The 20,250-nt window shown below is 45.7% G+C and overlaps 2 protein-coding genes across 2 annotated transcripts; both read left to right on the forward strand.

Moving 5' to 3' along the window:
* Positions 1-9,419: 9,419 nt before the first annotated feature.
* Positions 9,420-10,720, forward strand: LOC127344500 (elicitor-responsive protein 1). Its single transcript, XM_051370793.2, has 5 exons — positions 9,420-9,640; positions 9,744-9,809; positions 9,967-10,105; positions 10,204-10,345; positions 10,446-10,720. The coding sequence occupies exons 1-5, from the start codon at positions 9,574-9,576 to the stop codon at positions 10,497-10,499; spliced, it is 468 nt and encodes a 155-aa protein (XP_051226753.1). The 5' UTR covers positions 9,420-9,573; the 3' UTR covers positions 10,500-10,720.
* A 3,226-nt stretch (positions 10,721-13,946) lies between these two features.
* LOC127344499 (elicitor-responsive protein 1) lies at positions 13,947-15,338 on the forward strand. Its single transcript, XM_051370792.2, has 5 exons — positions 13,947-14,148; positions 14,266-14,331; positions 14,550-14,688; positions 14,781-14,919; positions 15,011-15,338. Exons 1-5 carry the CDS (start codon positions 14,082-14,084, stop codon positions 15,017-15,019), a joined length of 420 nt encoding a protein of 139 aa, XP_051226752.1. The 5' UTR covers positions 13,947-14,081; the 3' UTR covers positions 15,020-15,338.
* Positions 15,339-20,250: the final 4,912 nt, after the last annotated feature.

Genomic DNA, 20,250 nt, shown 5'->3' on the forward strand with positions numbered 1-20,250 from the left:
CAGTTTTATCACAGGCAGTTTCAGCAGTTTTAGCAGTTTCAGGCAGTTTTGCACGCTCTGCATTAGGAGTAGAAACATTGCCAACACCAATTATTTTACCATTGATAGTAGGAGGTGTAGCAACATGTGAAGCATTTCCATTACTAGTGGTGGTAATAGTCCAAACTTTAGCTACATTATTCTCTTTAGCATTTTCTTCTTTTTCCCACCTAGCACGCAATTCAGCCATCAATCTAATATTCTCATTAATTCTAACTTGGATGGCGTTTGCTGTAACAAATGACTTAATATCTTTATTTTCATTAGGCATAACTTTCAATTTTAAAAGATCAACATCAGCAGCAAGACTATCAACTTTAGAAGCAAGAATATCAATTTTACCAAGCTTTTCTTCAACAGATTTGTTAAAAGCGGTTTGTGTACTAATAAATTCTTTAAGCATGGCTTCAAGTCCAGGGGGCACATTCTTATTATTGTTGTAAGAATTCCCATAAGAATTACCATAACCGTTACCATTATTATAAGGATATGGCCTATAGTTGTTACTAGAATTATTCCTATAAGCATTGTTGTTGAAATTATTATTTTTAATGAAGTTCACATCAACATGTTCTTCTTGGACAACCAATGAAGCTAACGGAACATTATTATGATCAACATTAGATCTACCATTCACAAGCATAGACATAATAGCATCAATCTTATCACTCAAGGAGGAGGTTTCTTCAACAGAATTTACCTTCTTACCTTGTGGAGTTCTTTCAGTGTGCCATTCAGAGTAATTAATCATGATATTATCAAGAAGCTTTGTCGCGGCGCCTAGAGTGATGGACATAAAAGTACCTCCAGCAGCTGAATCCAATAGGTTCCGTGAAGAAAAATTCAATCCTTCATAAAAGGTTTGGATGATCATCCAAGTAGTCAGTCCATGGGTAGGGCAATTTTTAACTAAAGATTTCATTCTTTCCCATGCTTGGGCAACATGCTCATTATCCAATTGCTTAAAATTCATTATGCTACTTCTCAAAGATATAATTTTAGCAGGAGGATAATATCTACCAATGAAAGCATCCTTACATTTAGTCCATGAATCAATACTATTCTTAGGCAAAGATAGCAACCAATCTTTAGCTCTTCCTCTTAATGAGAAAGGAAACAATTTTAATTTTATAATGTCACCATCTACATCCTTATACTTTTGCATTTCACATAGTTCAACAAAAATATTAAGATGGGCAGCAACATCATCAGAACTAACACAAGAAAATTGCTCTCTCATAACAAGATTTAGTAAAGCAGGTTTAATTTCAAAGAATTCTGCTGTAGTAGCAGGTGGAGCAATAGGTGTGCATAAGAAATCATTATTATTTGTGTTTGTGAAGTCACACAACTTCGTATTTTCAGGAGTACCCATTTTAGCAATAGTAAATAAAGCAAACTAGATAAAGTAAATGCAAGTAACTAATTTTTTTGTTTTTTTTTTAATATGGAGAATGCAAACAAGATAGTAAATAAAGTAAAGCAAGTAACTAATTTTTTTGTATTTTGATATAATGCAGCAAACAAAGTAGTAAATAAAAATAAAGCAAGACAAAAACAAAGTAAAGAGATTGGAAGTGGAGACTCCCCTTGCAGCGTGTCTTGATCCCTGGCAACAGCGCCAGAAAAAGAGCTTGATACACGTACAACACGCGTTCGTTGGGAACCCCAAGAGGAAGGTGTGATGCGTACATCAGCAAGTTTTCCCTCAGTAAGAAACCAAGGTTTATCGAACCAGTAGGAGCCAAGAAGCACGTTAAAGGTTGATGGTGGCGGAGTGTAGTGCGGCGCAACACCAGGGATTCCGGCGCGAACGTGGAACCTGTACAACACAACCAAAATACTTTGCCCCAACGTAACAGTGAGGTTGTCAATCTCACCGGCTTGCTGTAATAAAGGATTAGATGTATAGTGTGGAAGATGATGTTTGCAGAGAACAGTAAGAACAATGTTTGCAGTAGACTGTATTCGATGTAAAGAATGGACCGGGGTCCACAGTTCACTAGTGGTGTCTCTCCGATAAGAAATAGCATGTTGGGTGAACAAATTACAGTTGGGCAATTGACAAATAAAGATGGCATGACAATGCACATACATATTATGATGAGTAGTGTGAGATTCAATTGGGCATTACGACAAAGTACATAGACCGCTATCCAGCATGCATCTATGCCTAAAAGTCCACCTTCAGGTTAGCAGCCGCACCCCTTCCAGTATTAAGTTGCAAACAACAGACAATTGCATTAAGTATGGTGCGTAATGTAATCAACACAAATATCCTTAGACAAATCATTGATGTTTTATCCCTAGTGGCAACATCACATCCACAACCTTAGAACTTTCTGTCACTGTCCCAGATTTAATGGAGGCATGAACCCACTATCGAGCATAAATACTCCCTCTTGGAGTTACAAGTAACGACTTGGCCAGAGCCTCTACTAGCAACGGAGAGCATGCAAGATCATAAACAACACATAGATGATAGATTGATAATCAACATAACATAGTATTCCATATTCATAGGATCCCAACAAACGCAACATGTAGCATTACAAAAAGATGATCTTGATCATGTTAGGCAGCTCACAAGATCGAACAATGATAGCACAATGAGGAGAAGACAACCATCTAGCTACTGCTATAGACCCATAGTCCAGGGGTGAACTACTCACACATCACTCCGGAGGCGATCAAGGCGGTGAAGAGTCCTCCGGGAGATGATTCCCCTCTCCGGCAGGGTGCCGAAGGCGATCTCCTGAATCCCCCGAGATGGGATTGGCGGCGGCGGCGTCTCTGGAAGGTTTTCCGTATCGTGGCTCTCGGTACTGGGGTATTCGCGACGAAGGCTTTAAGTAGGCGGAAGGGCAGAGTCGGAGGGCTGACGGGGGCCCCACACGCTAGGGCGACGCGGGCCCCCCCTAGGCCGCGCGGCCCTAGTGTGGCGGCGCCTCGTCGCCCCACTTCGTATCCCTCTCGGTCTTCTGGAAGCTTCGTGGAAAAATAAGACCCTGGGCGTTGATTTCGTCCAATTCCGAGAATATTTCCTTCGTAGGATTTCTGAAACCAAAAACAGCAGAAAACAACAACCGGCTCTTCGGCATCTTGTCAATAGGTTAGTGCCAAAAAATGCATAAATATGACATAAAGTATGTATAAAACATTTGAGTATCATCAATAAAGTAGCATGGAACATAAGAAATTATAGATACGTTTGAGACGTATCAGTTCCTTCAATGTAGGAAATGGGGAATACACTCGATTTTGGGAAGACACGTGGTTAGGGAACATGCCTCTTTCTCAACAATATCCTTCTCTTTATAACATAGTACAAAGGAAACAAGTTCTAGTTGCTAATATTATGTCTCAAAGCCTATAAACATAGGTGGATCTTACGAGTAAGAAGGGGAAAGGATGGACCAATTATGTACTCGATTAATGAATATCCAGTTGATCACACAACCGGATATTTTGGTTTGAATGCTAACAACATTCAGTAAGTTCATTGTATCTAGATTACATGAATGATCATACAAAATTCCTTCACAAATACATTTGAAAAATGAAAGTTTCACTTAAGATTATGATCTTTAGGTGGATGTTGCACCGTAAAGTTGTACTTACGAAAGTTAATTTTGCGAAAATAAATTGGCATGTTACAACCAACGGAGAAGCACAAGGATATGGCTACTGGGTGCAACCGGATAGAGAAGGTTCCACGGGATTTATAAAGCTAGTCTAGTTGGCGTTTTCATCTTAGGTTAACATGTTAGTGCAGAGTCACTTCATGTCCTCTTTTTTTTCATATGGTTGATTCATGTATCGCCCTGTGTGAGTCATGATGTAAGTTTTTGTAAGACCTAAACTCCAGTAAGGTAATAAAAAGCTGCATGCATCAGTTGATTCAGGGCTGGGGCATTGTCTTCATTAAAAAAAATACAACACTTACAAGTGTCATAGATATCCAAGTTCTCACATACATGGTATCTAGGTTCACATTCACCACATACATAACTATGAGTTCACATACATCACATATGTGAGGGAAAGTCCACACATACATCACATGAACAACATAAAAGTAACTCCAAATGTAACCATGGCATGAAGAGAAACCATGAAAATCACAAGTCGAGCCTTCTTTTGCTTAAGGACTAGCAAGGTTAATTTGTTTTGGTTCCTTTACCCAGGAGGGGTGCTTTCGTTCATGAGAATAGAAAATGAACATATTAGCTGAAGGAATGGACAGCGATGGTATGTCGGAAAAGAAATTAAGAGCTAATGTTAAATAGAAACCAAATAAATTTTTAGGCCAAATTGGAAGCATTTTTCATGTAGTGTCCAATAAGGAGTCTCTCAAAAACCAAACCCAATGGTGTGATTGTGTTGCAGTAACCTAATGGGTCGTGTCATCTTCTCTGGATTTTGTCGTGTACACTGAAGAAACAAGAATGATAGATGTAGCCATGTTTGATCATGGGTTGACGTCCTACACTATTCGACCAAATTAATTCAGCCAAACAAATGCATAATTATGTATAGCTAGATCAAGCGTAGTGTTTTCTATATGCTTTTGCTAAATCTAAGTTCCCTGAGAATTTTATATGTCTACTTCGACACAATAAGTCGTGTGATGTCTCTCTATTGAGGTTTGAAAAAAAGTTGAGAGAAGCAAGATTAGATTAAATTGTTGTGCTAAACCCTATCTCTCTCTTGCCTCTACTGTTTATTTCCCTGGGTGTCTTTTTTCAGACACTTTCAGTTTCGTCGGGTTAGTTGTAGTTAGCCGTTTTTCTGTTAGCGCTGGCTGCTGCGAATTACGTGGCGGCCAGGACCTAGTCTAGCTCGTTGAGCACGTCGCTCGGATCGTGGGATGGCACGATCAGTCGTGGGGCATGTTGCTCGACTCATTCCCTTTGTTGCATGAATAAAAGAAGAAATAGAAAACGCTACAAGTTGTTGAGGGCAGCACAAAAAAGGTTCTCTTGTCTCATGTTCATCCTCTCCTCTCTCTCTCTCTCTCTCTCTCTCTCTCTCTCTCTCTCTCTCTCTCTCTCTCGATCAAGCTAGGTTTCGGGAGACATAAATAGCTAGTATCATTGATGGAGCGGATGCCATCATCCGACGGGCCTCACGCACTTCACTTCCAGCGGGGACAACATGAGCGTAGGGGAGAGCTTCCATGAGGGATGTTACGAGAGTGGTGAGGTGGTTGCAACAATGAAGGACATGGGGCTAATGAGGGCATGGAGGTGCACATCGGTGGGAGTGCAGACAGTCGATAAGATGTCGGCAATGTTCGGACGAGAACTGGAGTGACCAAATTGAAAATTGTTCCAATCCAAAATCAGGTTGGAACATTGTACTCCGGAGTTCACTATTATTCCAAGGAGTTTCTGATACATCAATATTACTATTCAAATTTCTTGCAAATTAGTTTTTTGCTTTACCTAGTTTACTTTTTTTTTTCGATAATCGGCACTTTATTACTCAAATAATATTACACCCGGCCAAAGCAAAGATCCAATTATTACGGTTACTACACACAGAACGAAATTAAAAGTCTAGGTAGCACCGAAGCAAATGACTAAAAGCACAACTTATGACATATATGTGTAGCTTATTTTAATTGGTTAAGAGTAACTCTTTTTTCTGGAATAGAGTAATTATTTTATAGAAAGGTGTTAAGAGTATTGATGTGGTATATATGTGTACCTTAGGCCAATATCACATCAAGGCCTATAAGTCCCATGCCCGTTCGTATGTTATTTGAAAGTGCATCTGACCCACTATTTGAATTCAAAAAGGTGGGTCCTACGTGATTTGGAAGTGTTGTTAGTGTTGATGTGGTTTGCTAACCCATCAATGATGGTAATAGTGGATTGCTAGATGTGATACGTGTCAACCAATTGATGCGTGCTCACGTATACACCCAGTCACCAGGCTTCATCTGTTCCAGCTAATGACATATACACTTCATGGTGCGATTCCTGTTCATTATTTTATCATCTTAACAGCCAACTCACAGACTAAGTAGACCTTGAAGCACATGCGGGCTTCCTAGCCTCCAAATTGTTTGATATATACGATGATGCTCGCTTCAGACATCACTCACTGTCAATGATGTCGTATTTCTAGTCATCATTTTTTTTGCGACTTATTTGTAGTCATCTTAGGAGTACGTTTTTTTCTACGCTGAATATTAGATTCTGGTTTTCTGTGCTAGTCATATGTTAGCAAATAGGGGTCGTTCGATTGCAGAAACTGTAACCTGGATCAGGTCTGGTTCTGAGGATGTTCTTGCTTGCTGTTTACAGGAGGTTGCTCCTGTAGCTTAATGCAATATATTCTTTCGCAAAAAAAAAAAAAAAAATCCCTTTCACCCTGTGTCTAGTTGCTTGTGTATCCACGAGCCTTGCATAAGACCAGCCAGGCTGAGGTCAGAGCCGAACTTGGAGACTCTTGACTCGGCCAGTCCGAGGATTTTTCTTGTTCTTCTGTCTTGTCGCGTTGGGACGTCCGTTAGCCAACAGATCGAATGCGCGCGCGTGGGAATACTCGGGTTCTCGCCTCGCTCGTACGTATGTTGAAGCGATCAAAATTTGGAATAGGCACACGCGCGCGCTAGAGTATGGCAGGCGTCCAGATTCTTTACCAGACTCGCGTCTCTGTCAATTTTTTTCTGACCTGACTAGGGCGCGGGCTTACGCTAATCTAAACAACTTTATAACCAAACAGGAGAACATACAAGGGTTCATTAGAAGTGCTTTTTTAGGTTACAGAGGAAGCTAAAGTGAGAAGGAGCTCAAGGGGGCCATATCCATTACACCAAAAAATAAGAAAGGAGGTTGAGGAGGGGGTGTTGCATCTAAAGGCCCAAAGCCTGGCATCTTCGATACACCTATGAGAGACAAGGGAGAGACTCTCCACAATGCCGTTGAAAGTCAGGGCGTTCCTCCGCTTCCAGATGCTCCAAGCAATGGCAGTGTTGATGGTGGACTCCTCGAAGCTGCAACAAGCTTGAGGCAGAAGTCAACGAAGCTGATATATGCGGCTGGGTCGAAATCACGCAGTGGAAAGAAGCCAAAATTTCCACCGCCCGGGGAAGAAGAGCAGCATGTGATCCGTGTCTTCATCAAGGTTGCAGGAGAGGCAGGCGACGGAGGTAGAGAGGTGGTGTCGGAACCACCGTTCGTTGGTAGGGAGACATTTGTTCCAAGCAAGCCAGCAAAAAATCTTGCACTTTAAGGGGGCAGCACTCCTCCAAACCTTGGTTGCCACGTCATTGATCTGCAAATGCCTGAAAGAGTTGACATAGAAACACTTATTTGAGAATTTTTTATTAGTGAGGCGGACGTCGCGGAAGTCCGGAACGTCATGGCAGATATCCACGTGGCTCAACTAGGAGGACAAGGCTCGAAGGCCAGTCGCCGCGTCAACAGTGAGGCACAGTCCAAGAGAACTGTGGAGGCCCAGAAAAAAGGGTAACTGCAACGATAATGTTGGTGCAGGTGGAGTGAGAGAAGAGGTGGGGGAAACGCTCATGAAGGGGTTGATCGCCAAGCCAGAGATCGAACCAGAAAGCTATGGAGTTCCCATTACCCAGGGACATCTTGGAGATGGAGTGGAAATGAGCAAGCCATGCCACAATATCTTTCCAGATGGGACTGTCGAGGTAATGGTGCCCCCCACATCGCGGGGCCGTGCCAGCCGTACATGCACTAGAACAAGGATGGCCGAGTTTTGAGCAGGGAGTGAAATGACCCCAAGCCCCCCAAAAGTTTTTGGGACGTAGAAGTCATCCCATCCCACTTTACATTGGCCACTGTTGCAGGTTTCATCACCTGTCCAAAAAAAGGTGCATCGTCTTTTGTCAATAGCCTTAATAACACCTGCAGGGAAGAGCCCCGCGCTCATGGCATGGGAGAGCGTAGAAGTAAGGACAGAGTTAACCAGGATCAAGCAGCCGCTAATGGAAAGACAACATCCTCGCCAATCGCAAAGTCGCATGTTGCTCCTAGTCATGATGGGGGCGAAGTCCCCAAAGCGTAACTTGTAGGGAGAGAGCGGGAGGAGGTCTTGGTAAGTTTTGGGAAAGGTAGAAACCTCGCAGCCGAAGGTGGAGGCCATAGAGATGGTAGAGGTGGGGTCTATTCTGATGGGACAAAGGTGCTTTTATGGAAGTTGATGGTGAACCCGTACCAACCGAGAAGTCATCAAGCACCTTCTTCAGATTAGCAACATGCTCCGGAACAGCCATGGATGGTGATGAGGGTATCATCAGCGTACTGAAGGACGGGGCATGCCAGGTCGTCAATCAACGTCTCTATCAATCACCTTAGTTTACTAGATCTATATGGTCACTCATTCAAATAGATTTTATCTTATACTCGCTACGTAGTGTTGCTAATATGTTTGGTAAATAGATAAATAAGATGGATCATATGTTTAAAATAATTATTAGGATGGAAATGCTCGCTATTATTTGATCGCTCTATCTATGTAGAATGAAAAAGTTTTTAATGATAAAAAAATGTTCCCGCTTGCAGATTTATCTACCTACCGACTGCTTTGCTTCGCCAATTTTGGTATTTTCATTGTATGGAGAATCATGACCTATTTATGAGGGTGTCTAAACGGTTGAAGGACAGGATGATGGATTTTTTTTTGCCAATATGGGTGGCAGTGTAATTTGTGGATTGGACATCCACCACTTTAGATGATCATATTGATTTTGAATTGATTAGGTGTATCGCTTCTGTTATATTTTACCTTTTGTGTTGTTGACTGTCGGGTGCTTGTACGGCCATGTGAATCTTAATTATGCAAAAACAGATGTAATGCTTAAACTTTTTAAAAAATAAAAATGCCTTGTATTGAAAATAAGGTAGCAGAGGCTAGAAGGAAGATGCAGATAAGAAATGCACGATATAAAAGGCGATAATAAGTACGGATTAATTAATTGATAACCGATTCTAGTTGGAATCACTCCCATGTTCTTGCTAGCGGAGACTGGTTCAACTCTAACCGTCGAGCGGCCAAATGGTATTGGTAGGTAGAGCCGTTTCCAAGGGAATCGTTGGTGAACGGCTAAAGCAGAAGCCTGTTTCCAGGAAGACGTTATAAACTGCAGGAGCACGGCAGTATAGAGAAGTGAGAGAGCTACTCATCCAGAACACAAATGGTGAAATCTCCACCTTCTTTTCGTGCGCAAAGGGAATGTCAGAAGGAGGTTGCAAGGAAGGGGAAGCCTGAACCGGTCCTAGCAGAAGTCTAAAAAGGGGAGTACAAGATTTATGGCGTTAGCGACCGCTCCAAAGTTTTGACTTGTTATTATAGAACGGCCACCCAGGGAAGTAGATGCACATAAATACGCAACCCCCGCCGGCTGTGGTATCTCAATTCCAAACGCGAACTGATTCAGAGCACGGCGGAGAGACCCGGACGAAAGAAAGTAAGAGAGAACAGAGCGGCCGGCCGGAAGAGAGAGGAAGAGAAGATATTGGTTGGGTTGTCGGCGAGATCAAGAGACAGACGATGGGGCGTGGTCTTCTCGAGGTGCATCTCGTCGACGCCAAGGGCCTCGGCGGCACCGATTTCCTAGGTGAGTCCGTCGAACTACCACCACGCATGTTCTTGGTTTGGCTTCGGTTTGCTCCCTTCTTGTGGCAGGAGATTCATCGATCTGGTTTTACCTGTACTTGCAGGGAAGATAGACCCGTATGTGATCGTGCAGTACCGGAGCCAGGAGCGCAAGACCAGCACAGCCCGAGGTTGGTAGTGCTTCCACAGCTCTCTGGTTCTGAATCCTCTGACAGAAATTGTTTTCCTGATTTCTATCTATGATTAACTTTGTCAATCGACGAGGAACAGCCATTATCTGTGATCTTTCCGAAACGAACCAACCGTGTTGTTGTTGTTGTAATGCAGATGCGGGGAGGAACCCGAGCTGGAACGAGGTGCTCAAGTTCCAGATCAGCTCGACGGCGGCCAACGTGCAGCACAAGCTCCTCCTCCGGATCATGGACCACGACAACTTCTCCAGCGACGACTTCCTCGGCCAAGCAACGTGAGCCCTCTACACTCCTACAGCTGTTTGTCGATCCAGCCACAAAATCAGAAGAACGAAAACAAAATCTGAATATCTAATATCTGTGGTCGATGCAGGATCAATGTAACTGATGTGATCAGCATAGGGATGGAGAAAGGCAACTCGGAGATGAGCCCGGCCAAGTACAGCGTGGTCACCGCGGACAACTCGTACCGCGGCGCCATCAAAGTTGGCATCACCTTCACCGCCGCCACAGAGGTAATTTAAGAACTGCACCAATAATTTTTGTGTACACTTCGATTGATTCAATACCCGTGGGACTGTGAGTTTTGATTCGATGTTTGATGAACATTACCAGGTTGAAGAAGATGGGGTTCAAGTTGGAGGCTGGATGCACAGCTATCGTGATTAGAAGAAGATGTGATATCCGATCGCGCTACGTACAGTACAGTAGCATTTTTAGTGTTGAATGTTGCAAGCATGTAAGCATGCTGCTATGATCGATGTGATTCCAGGTGTATGCACGTCGCATTTGTAGCTGTTTAGATGTATAGCCGGAAGTCAGAGCAGTAGAGTCGCCATGTCCGTTAAATATTGATTATGATTCTTTTGAAACTACTAGAGGGTTTTGTCCATTGCTGAATGCTTGTTGATGCTAAGAAGGGGCGTTTTCATGCATGCCATTCCCTAATAACAAAATCATTTTGCACTAACGAGTGCCGCATGTGGTCAGCTCCCGCCGCATTATCTGACGATGATTGAGGAAGTTCCATCCTGCACGGCTGCACTACTAGCAACTAGCGAGGCCGTTCAGAAAAGAAGAATAAACAGGAGAAAATCCCTTAATTGACAAATGTGATCAAATGTGATTCCATATTTTGTTTTAATTTGTCCCCTTTTTTACACTTGTCCTATTTGTTTCTTCTAATATGGAACTATAATATATTTTGAACAACGACTGTGTTAAATAGGGACAAGAAAAGACTCTATTGCCGAGCATCGGGTGACAAAAAAAAAGGAAAGGAGAAAAGCAACATCAATGTTCATATATACAAAAAAATGCATCATACAACATTTACGAGTGCCATAAATATCCAAGTTCACACATAGTACTACATTGCATCTAGGTTCACATTCACCAAATACATCACATACGCAGGGCCAAGTCCACACATACATCACATGAACAGCATAAAAGTAACTCCAAATGTAGCCATGACATGAAGAGAAAGCACGAGAATCACAAGCGAGCCTTCTTTTGCTTGAGGGTTAGCAAGGTTCATTTTTTTTTTTGCTTCTTGTGCCCAGGAGGGGTGCTTTGGTTCATGGGAAAATAAAATTAAACTAGTATTAGCTAAAGGAAAGGAGGTGGTATATTGGGAAAGAAATTAAGAGCCAATGTCAAATAGAATAGAAATAATTTTCCAGGCCAAATATGAAGCTTATTTTCATGTAGTGACAAATAAGGAATTGTCTAAAAAACCAAGCCCAATGGTATGATTTTGCTGCAGTAACATAATAGGCGGTGTCATCTTCTTTGGCTTGTGTCACGTACGTACACTGAAGAAAGAAGAACGGTAGATGTAGCCATATATTTGATCACGGTTGATGACTGACACTATTCGTGAGGAAATTAATGCAGTCAAACAAATGCACAATTATGGATAGTGAGAGCAAGGCTGGTGTTTTCTACTGTACATGATTTTGTTAAATCTAAGTTGCATGATGATTTTTTGTGTCTACTTCGACACAATGAGTCATTTAATGTCACCATGTTGATGTTTGCACATAAGTTGAGAGAACCGGCCAAGATTAGATTAAATAGCTAGCATCATTGATGGAGGGCATGCCAGCATCCGGCGGGCCTCATGAGGTTCACATCCAACTGGAAGATCATGAGTGGAGGGGAAAGCTTCCATGAGGGAGGGCACGCGAGCGGCGATGTGGTTGCGATGATGGAGGGCAGGGCTAAGGAGGGTATGGAGGTGCACATCGGTGGATGTGGGGACAGTTAAGAGAATGGTGGTGGTGTCACGAGAACTGGAGTCACGACCAAATTGAAAATTGTCCCAATCTAAAATCGGGTTGGAGCACCACCGATGACATGCCAAAATGGTGGGTCCCACAAAGTATGAAATCGGTCAGACATGATTTTTTCCATCGATGAGTGGGGGTCCCTGGCTCGATGCACCAAATTCAGACAAAGTTAGCGGCATCGTCCATATTTCGGGCGTGCGGTAGTAGCATAAGAAAAAAATCTCTACTTCCCATATTGGACGACTGGGGACTGAATCATCATGGATTGGATCCAACTCTGCTTGATCACCCCCTCCCTCTCCCGGGTCGCGCCCGCTCGGGTGACTCCGGAGGCGACCCGACCCAACCCTAACCCCGCCCCTCTCCACGCCCCCCGACCAGGCCGCTGCCATCGCCGGTGCTGGCGGCACCCGTCCCGCCAAATGGTGCGGGGCAGTAGAGGTGGTTCGTCCAGCAGCGCGTCCGAGCGGGGAGGCGCGGCGGCGGGCGGGCCTGGTGGTCTGCAGAGGAGGCAGCAAGGCGACGAGGTGCTGGACGCCGGCGGGACGGCGGCGCAGCGAGCTGGCGGCGGGGCGGGCCCGATCTGGGCCTAGAGGGCCTGGTCGTTTTCTGCTTCGCCTTGGTCTGCCGCGAGGATGGCCTTGGCCGATTCGTTCGGGCGACCATGGGCAGCGCCGCCGGGTTCCTGGCCGGGGGACGCAACCAGCTGTCGATTCTTCTTCTCTGCAGCCACCATGGGCTTGGCGGCGATGATTAGCGAGGCAAAAATCTGATTTCTGAATCTCCTTCATCGTCGTCGGGTGGCGGATGGCGGCGTGGGAGCCTATTCGTCCGCGTCGAAGAATAAAGGTGGCGGTTCTAGGATTCTTCTCGCACCAAGTTTGAAGATCTATCGGATGCTTGTTCCCACCAGTCTGGGTGGATTGTCGTGTTCCGGAAGGTCTTGCCGGCGAAATTTATTTTGCGAAAATGCCTGAAAATTGCTGAATTGGGTGGTTTCGGTCGTGCGCACCCATATTTTTTTATCTAGCCGTTTGATTTCAGAGGGAGCGCTTCAAAGCTCTGCTGACTGTTAATATCATGGAGTTTGTTTTCTTTTCATGGTGCTAGCGGAGAAGGTCATCAAGTCGAGTTCGGTGGAATAGCTATGATGGTCGGATCTTGGTGGGGAGGTGGAATTGGCTTGGTGCTTCATGACTTGAAACAGCGACTGGTACGTGGGGCGACTGTATAGGAGAAGTTTAAAGTCTTATCTTTCAGGGTGAAAATCTAAGGTCTAGATTTAATTGGTTGTGCCTAGCAATGTTTTTGTTGAAGGCATTGTTTTGAGATAGATAACTTTTTTCGAGGAGAAAACCTAAGATCTATGATCGAGCGATGATAGTGTTTCTGCATTGTTTTCTTCTTGAAGGCGTCGCTTATGGAGAAGCTGATTTTCTGGTATTGTTTTGGTGATATCAATGTTGTTGTTTCAATTATGGAACTCTGTAGCGGAACCTTTGTTTTTGGTAATTCTTTTTTTTTTTTTTGGGTGTGTGCGTCTTTTATGCTATTAGAGCATGATATTGTTGCAAAAGCTGGATGTAATATATGGTCTTTATTGAAAAAAATGATTGCACTCTATCAAGTATCGCTGTTCCACGTTGGTTAGTTTAATTTACGATTTGGACATGGATCCATTTCCTGGCTTAGGAAGGAGGCTGGGAAGCGAGGGGAGACTTTGAACCGGTCCTAACGTTAGCGACGGCTAGTCGGAATTTTGATTTTTATGGAGCGTCCAGCCAAGGAAGCAAGTGCCCATAATAAAAACGCCGCAGGCACGCGCGGTCCGTGGTTGGAGTATTATCTTCTAATCTCAACCGCGAACTGATCAGAGTCCCAGACGAAAGAAAGAGAGCACAGAGGAGCCCGCCGCGAGAGAGAAAAAGATATTGACTAGGTTCTTCCAGCGACGACCATGGGGCGGGGTGTTCTGGAGGTGCTTCTGGTCGACGCCAAGGGACTCGCCGGCAACGATTTCCTGGGTGAGCCAGTCGAATCACCACCACGCATGTTCTTGGTTTAGGATTCTCTGATTTGCTATATTCTTGTGTCCGGTGGCGGATGGAGATTGATTCATCTGTTCTTACCTGTACTTGCAGGGAGACTAGACCCGTATGTGGTCGTGCAGTACCGGAGCCAGGAGCGCAAGAGCAGCACCGCCCGAGGTCAGTTGCTCCCAACAGCTCTCTCTGTTCCTCATCTCGACAGAAACTCTCTTCCTGATTTCGAAGAAGCTTCATTTTGCTACCAACGATGACCATGTTTGGGCGAAGCAAATCTACGATTTGATAAATTAGGAGCCAACGCTGACTTTGACAGTCGACGAGTTCGCAGTCGTAACGCTTCTTTTCTAGATATAAACCGTGTGCTGTATGTAATGCAGACCAGGGGAGGAACCCGAGCTGGAACGAGGTGTTCAAGTTCCAGATCAACTCCACGGCGGCCAACGTGCAGCACAAGCTTGTCCTCCGGATCCTGGACCACGACAACCTCTCCAGCGACGACTTCCTCGGCGAAGCATCGTGAGTAGAGTCATGCCTGTGAGTAGAGTACTAGTTATCGACCCAGCTAGAAAAGCAAAACTGAATGTAGGTGTTGAATATACTTACTGCAGCATCAACGTAGCCGATCTGATCAGCATAGGCGTGGAGAAAGGCACCTCGGAGCTGAACCTGGCCAGGTACAGCGTGGTCACCGCCGACAACTCGTACCGCGGCGAGATCAAGGTTGCCATCACCTTCACCGCCGCAAAGGTACACAAATTGGGTCCTGGTTTTGTACAGTTCGTTTGAGACCACCCCGCGGGACTGTGGTTTTTGAGACGGTGATGTTCCCTGTTGCCAGGTTGAATAGGATGGAGGACAAGTTGGAGCCTGGATGCAGCAGCCTCCGTGATTAGATGCCTGCCTTGTGCATATGATTGATGCAGCTCCAAGTGTATGTACATTTGCATCTGTAGTGTTCTTTCTTTAGATGCATAGCCAGAAGTCAGAACAGGTTAGAGTCGTCAGCTCCGTTAAATGTGATTCTGATTCTTTTGAAACGATAGAGATTTCTTCATTGCTACCGCGTCTATGCTTGTGAGGTTGACGTGATTGGAAATTTGGAAGTGTATGTACCTTGATTGCATATATGTAGCTTTTTGTTTGTACATCATCGGACCAGTTTACTATCTTAGAGTCGCCAACATCCGTCTATAGTTCCCAATTTTACTGAAACGGCATAGATTGCTCCTTTTCTGTGCGCCGGCTCTGCAGTGTTTCGCCGACAAGGAAATGATCCTAGCTCCCTACCAGCAATGCCGCCTGCTCGGCAAGTCAAAATTGCCAGCCTGAACCTGGGGGCCGACGGCTGCGGGACGCACGCCATGCGGTTGGGGCCGAGCACGAAGGCCGCATGTGCGCAGCTCCCGTCGCATTATCTGATGAGGGGTTCCATGCCGCTTGGGCAGATCATCGAATCGAGAGGAGCGCTGGCAGTGCCGACTGCCGCCCACGCTTCTAATGGGATCTCTGCTGCGTTGCTAGTGCAGTGTCATACTGTCATCCTAGGGGTAATTTTCGGGACGGGCATAGAAGGAAGCCCAAAAAAAATTATTTGGGGACGTCTCGAGAGCGGAACAACGGTCTATTTGGCCCGATTCTGTTCATTTAGATGGTGCATCGTATAGAAATTGGATCCCGGTCCGACGGCTCATACCACAGCGAGGTGACCCATTCGGTCTGCGATAGCCATTTTACCCGGTTGGCAGAAGACGACAAACAAATGAAACTCCTAGGCCAAGTGTACATGTGGATTGCCTAGCCCTTTCCATTAGTTCGGACTTTTGGTTGTGATCATGAAGAAGCTTAACACAGACGTATCGCGCAGTGCCTCAAGTTCAAATCCTGCCTTTCACATGGTTTTCGCAATTAAGTCTAAAAATTGTTATTGCTCCCCTCTTTAGCCACCGCTGTTTCGGTGTGCTCTTCTTCTTTCACGTGTTGACTTTCCTTTCTCCTGTCACACGCGAGTGGGGGTGTTGTGAAGTGTATATGTGGATTGCCTAGCCCTTTCCATCAGTTCGGACTTTTGGTTCAAGTGGTCAGTGCATGAAGCTTAACAGACAACACTGCCATCTACTCGTCTTCCTCGTTTTCGGTGAGGTCGACAAGCATGGGGGCTGTCCATGGCCCCTGATGCAGGCACGTAAGGTACTCCGTTGGCCCCTCATGTGGAGGAGGCGGCGGTGGCGGTGGTACCATCTGCCCTTACCATGCGGCTCGCGGCGGCGGTATTGGCGGCGGTGGAAGCGCTCCAACACGGGGACGTGGTGGTATTTGCGCTCCCGTGGACGGGGCGGCTGGTGGCGCGCCGCCGCAGCAGTGGCTTGCGGCCCGACGAAATCTTTCCCGCATGGAGGCGGTGACAGGTTTCGGGCTTGTGGATGTGAACGTCCTGGCTGTGAGGATCGGCAACGACGGTGCGGCAAGGAGCCCGCCTCATGGTCGTTCTTCTTTTTTTTCAGTCAGGACGACATATTCATATACGGCAGCGGTGGTGGTTTGCTAGCTTCTAGTAATGGCACTAACTATGGGAGGCAGGGAGGAGAGACAGGCGCAGGGCTAGGATAAGTAGCCCTCGCCATCAATTCCCGCATAGCTTCCATTGCCATCGGCATCAGGTTGGTACAGGAATTGAGGCGACGGTGGCAGTGGTCAATGAAGGCTTTGATGAACATTGTTGTTGTTGTTGTCGTCGGGTCGCTTCCATGCAGTGTGCGCGGTGCATCCGTGCAGACGCATCTGTCTCCTAAAATTGATGAATGGACAGTTTGTGCTGGACGGGTCGGTCCACTTGGATCGCGCTGCTGGAGCATGCGCAACCGATCCTCCTATCCGTGCGGACCCGTTCAAACGAAAAAGAACCATTCGGGCCATGCTCCTCAGATAGCCTTAGCCCGGCCATGTTCAATGGGCTGACCCACTGGACACAAAATATATTCGTTTTGTTCCGTTTGTACGGGTCTGCACACATGTCAAAGGCGTCGGTCCTTCCATGGTTCATTTGGTGCTGGGAGAAAATCCAAAGGCCAGACCTATTTGACCAGCCCTAGTTATTTTTATCTTTTTTCCTATTTCATTTTTTAGTCACATAGTTCACACAATACTAGACAGAAGTGCAAAATGACACAAGTTTCGTACAAAATAAAATACAGTTTAGATCACACATTAGGTGATGTGATGATCATTGTTTTTCATCAAACCAAGACCGAGTTACCGGGTCCATGATGCTCAAGTTGGCCATATGACCCAGTTCTCTTTGGCAAGCAATTTGGCCTCGGCTTCAATTGATTTTGACCGGGCATTCCTCTCGTCCACTTCAAGAGCTCTATTTTAGAGTTCAATGAAACTAGCACAAGTTACCTCCTTCTTCCAACATCACTTCTCATCCCTCTTGGCATTTGCCTCCACCTTCTCGGTCATCAACACCTTCAATATCTCGAGCAAGGCAAGTGAAGAATCATCACACTTGAGATCTTGCTTCATACCCTTCTAGCTCCTTTGCCGAACCTCACAGCCACCATTGCTTGGGCAACCCGTACTTGGATCATTTCAAGATCAATGATTGATGAGTCATTGCCACAGTTCTTCAAGTCATCTCGACCCTTTTTGCATGGAGCATAGTTTTTTTCTTCACTTGGGACATCTTTATCGCCATCCAACAATGCCACAGGATGAAGGGTTTGCACTACACTCATGGATGAGAATCCATTACATACACTAACATATGCAATGTACATTTGCATATTTAAAAATGGTCGGAATTTTACCATAGCCACAGCGCTGATACCGCTCATGGGGCCGCACTAACACATGATCGTATTCACAACAAAATTTGTTGCATTCTGCTTGGATGAATGCCCTTCTCTTTTGAAGCGAGACGGTGCCTCAATTACTATGAATTTTGTATGGCATGAATTTCCTACTCTCATGAAAGAACTAGGCAAACTTCCGCCAATATATCCCTCCTTTTTGCTCGGCACCGCAAATTGGATCTTGGCTAATCGTCACCCAAGCTTCACAAATGCACTTGTCCTCGTTGACCGTGTATGTTGTAGTCATTTGGCTTTTACCTTTTCTTGTTAGAGCATCGACATCATTCATAGGGGCATCATCCATATTGCTGTCATCATCCATATCAGTGGCATCATGCATATGGTCGGCGTCTTGGCCAAACAATGGCTCCCTACCAATAGAGAACCCATCTTATTGAGTATCTTTCTGGCACCCTAGATCATCGTCTATAAGGCTGACACCATTGGACATGTCGTGCATGAAGGCCTCTCTGTCTTCGGCATAGTAGTCCTGGACAGAGAAAAGAGATGTTGAAGCATACCAAGTTGGCCCGCGTCGGGCCCGTCATTCCGTCGAGCAGGTTGCGGGGCATGGACATGCTCATTGGCGGAATCACCTATGGCCTCTTGCTAGTATCCTTCCCTGAGTCACCAGCCACAAGAGTGCGGCTGAGGTCGATGGAAGGCACTACCCAAGTCGCCTGACATGGATGAGATCTCTGGCGACGTGGAACGGGAGTTGCAGAGCAAGGAGAGGACGAAGACATGATGGGCGGTGCATAGAGCCTCCACCGATGTAGCTGGTTTCCGGGGTCAATAAGGCGGCCGCACGCTCAAGGACGAGACCGAACTTGTCGAAGAGGCTAGCGATGATGCGGCCTAGGACCTGAACCATGATGACGTTGGCGTTTGCTCTGGCCTAAAGGTTCTGTATGAGCTTGGCCTCTTTCTTGGCTTCGGCGGTGGCTTCTGCTTCGGTCGCCCTTGCCTTGGCGATGCCGCGACAGCCGATATGCTTCTTGGTCTCATTTGCGTGCTCCACCGGTGTCAACTCTTTCTTCGGCTTGACCAGGGCTTTGGCCTTCCTGACGGGTGGCAGTGGAGGCTTCCTCCATTGCAGGCTAGGGTTTGGGCAGCTGCGACGGCGGAAATCGAATGAGAGTTGTGGAAGGGGGGCTTGTCTATGTGTCTCTGGCGGGCGGCCTCGGGGAGGGCAAGAGGAGGACGCTCGCGGGTGTTGGCTCTCCACGCGACCGCATTCCTAACTTAAATTTGTGCTAGAAATGAGTCGCCGGGGACTTGTTCGCGGCGCACTGTCTGTTTGGCGCGGACACATTCGGACAACCTAGATCTATTTGGATCGGGCCGCATGAGAAGCCCTTAGGAAGCAACAGATCGTATTTCCACTTCTCAGAACGTTAGGAAATGAATCACGAACAGAGAATGGATGCAGATACATTCACTTGATGTTTGGGACTTTTTTTTCGAGGAATGAGGGGGGGGGGGGGGGGGGGGGACAACTCCCCACCGCTTGATGTTTGGAACTTAATTATGACCATCTGTGGGTTGTACAAAAATCACAAAAAGCTTTGACTGCAAAATTATTATGATGCAGGAATGTGTTGTACTGCACTTACGTTTCACAACCTGATATTACCCAAATAAATTGGAAAGCTTGCATAGTTTGTGCATAAAGCAACATGGAGTCTTTGAGGGCAAATATCGAAGATACCTGAGTGTCAGTCAAAAACTCAGGATACTAAGGAAAACAAAGCTTAATTATCTGAAAATAATGGGATCCCGACAACAACTTAGGTTCTTGGCGACAAACACATGAGAAGTATTCTATCTACATCCACTTTGTGCGTCAATAATAGCTTAACCTCAACGGCGTAAAGAAGAGTGGGGCAGTTTCATTAAAACAGGGTCTTCAATAACTGAATTTCGCATGCGCACTCTCCGTGGACAATTAGTCTGATCTGGATGAAAACAAAGCAAACAAACTTCTACAGTGACAAGGTTTGCTCATCTTTTTTCAGTATGAAAAGTAAGACCTCGGTACGGACGAGGTGTGATGGACTTGCGTGGGGTGGCGTCATTGTCTGGCACCATGGCGGCAGTAACTTAGCAAGGGCTATGCGGATCGGATGTCATGAAGATGGACGAGCGGTTGATGGTGGCAACGACTTCTAAAACGAGCGCATAAGGCGCTCGTCGTGGATCTGCTAGATCGGATGTGTGCTCCTAT

This window comes from Lolium perenne, chromosome 3 (assembly GCF_019359855.2).
Source record: "Lolium perenne isolate Kyuss_39 chromosome 3, Kyuss_2.0, whole genome shotgun sequence".
In the NCBI taxonomy this organism is placed as follows: Eukaryota; Viridiplantae; Streptophyta; class Magnoliopsida; order Poales; family Poaceae; genus Lolium; species Lolium perenne.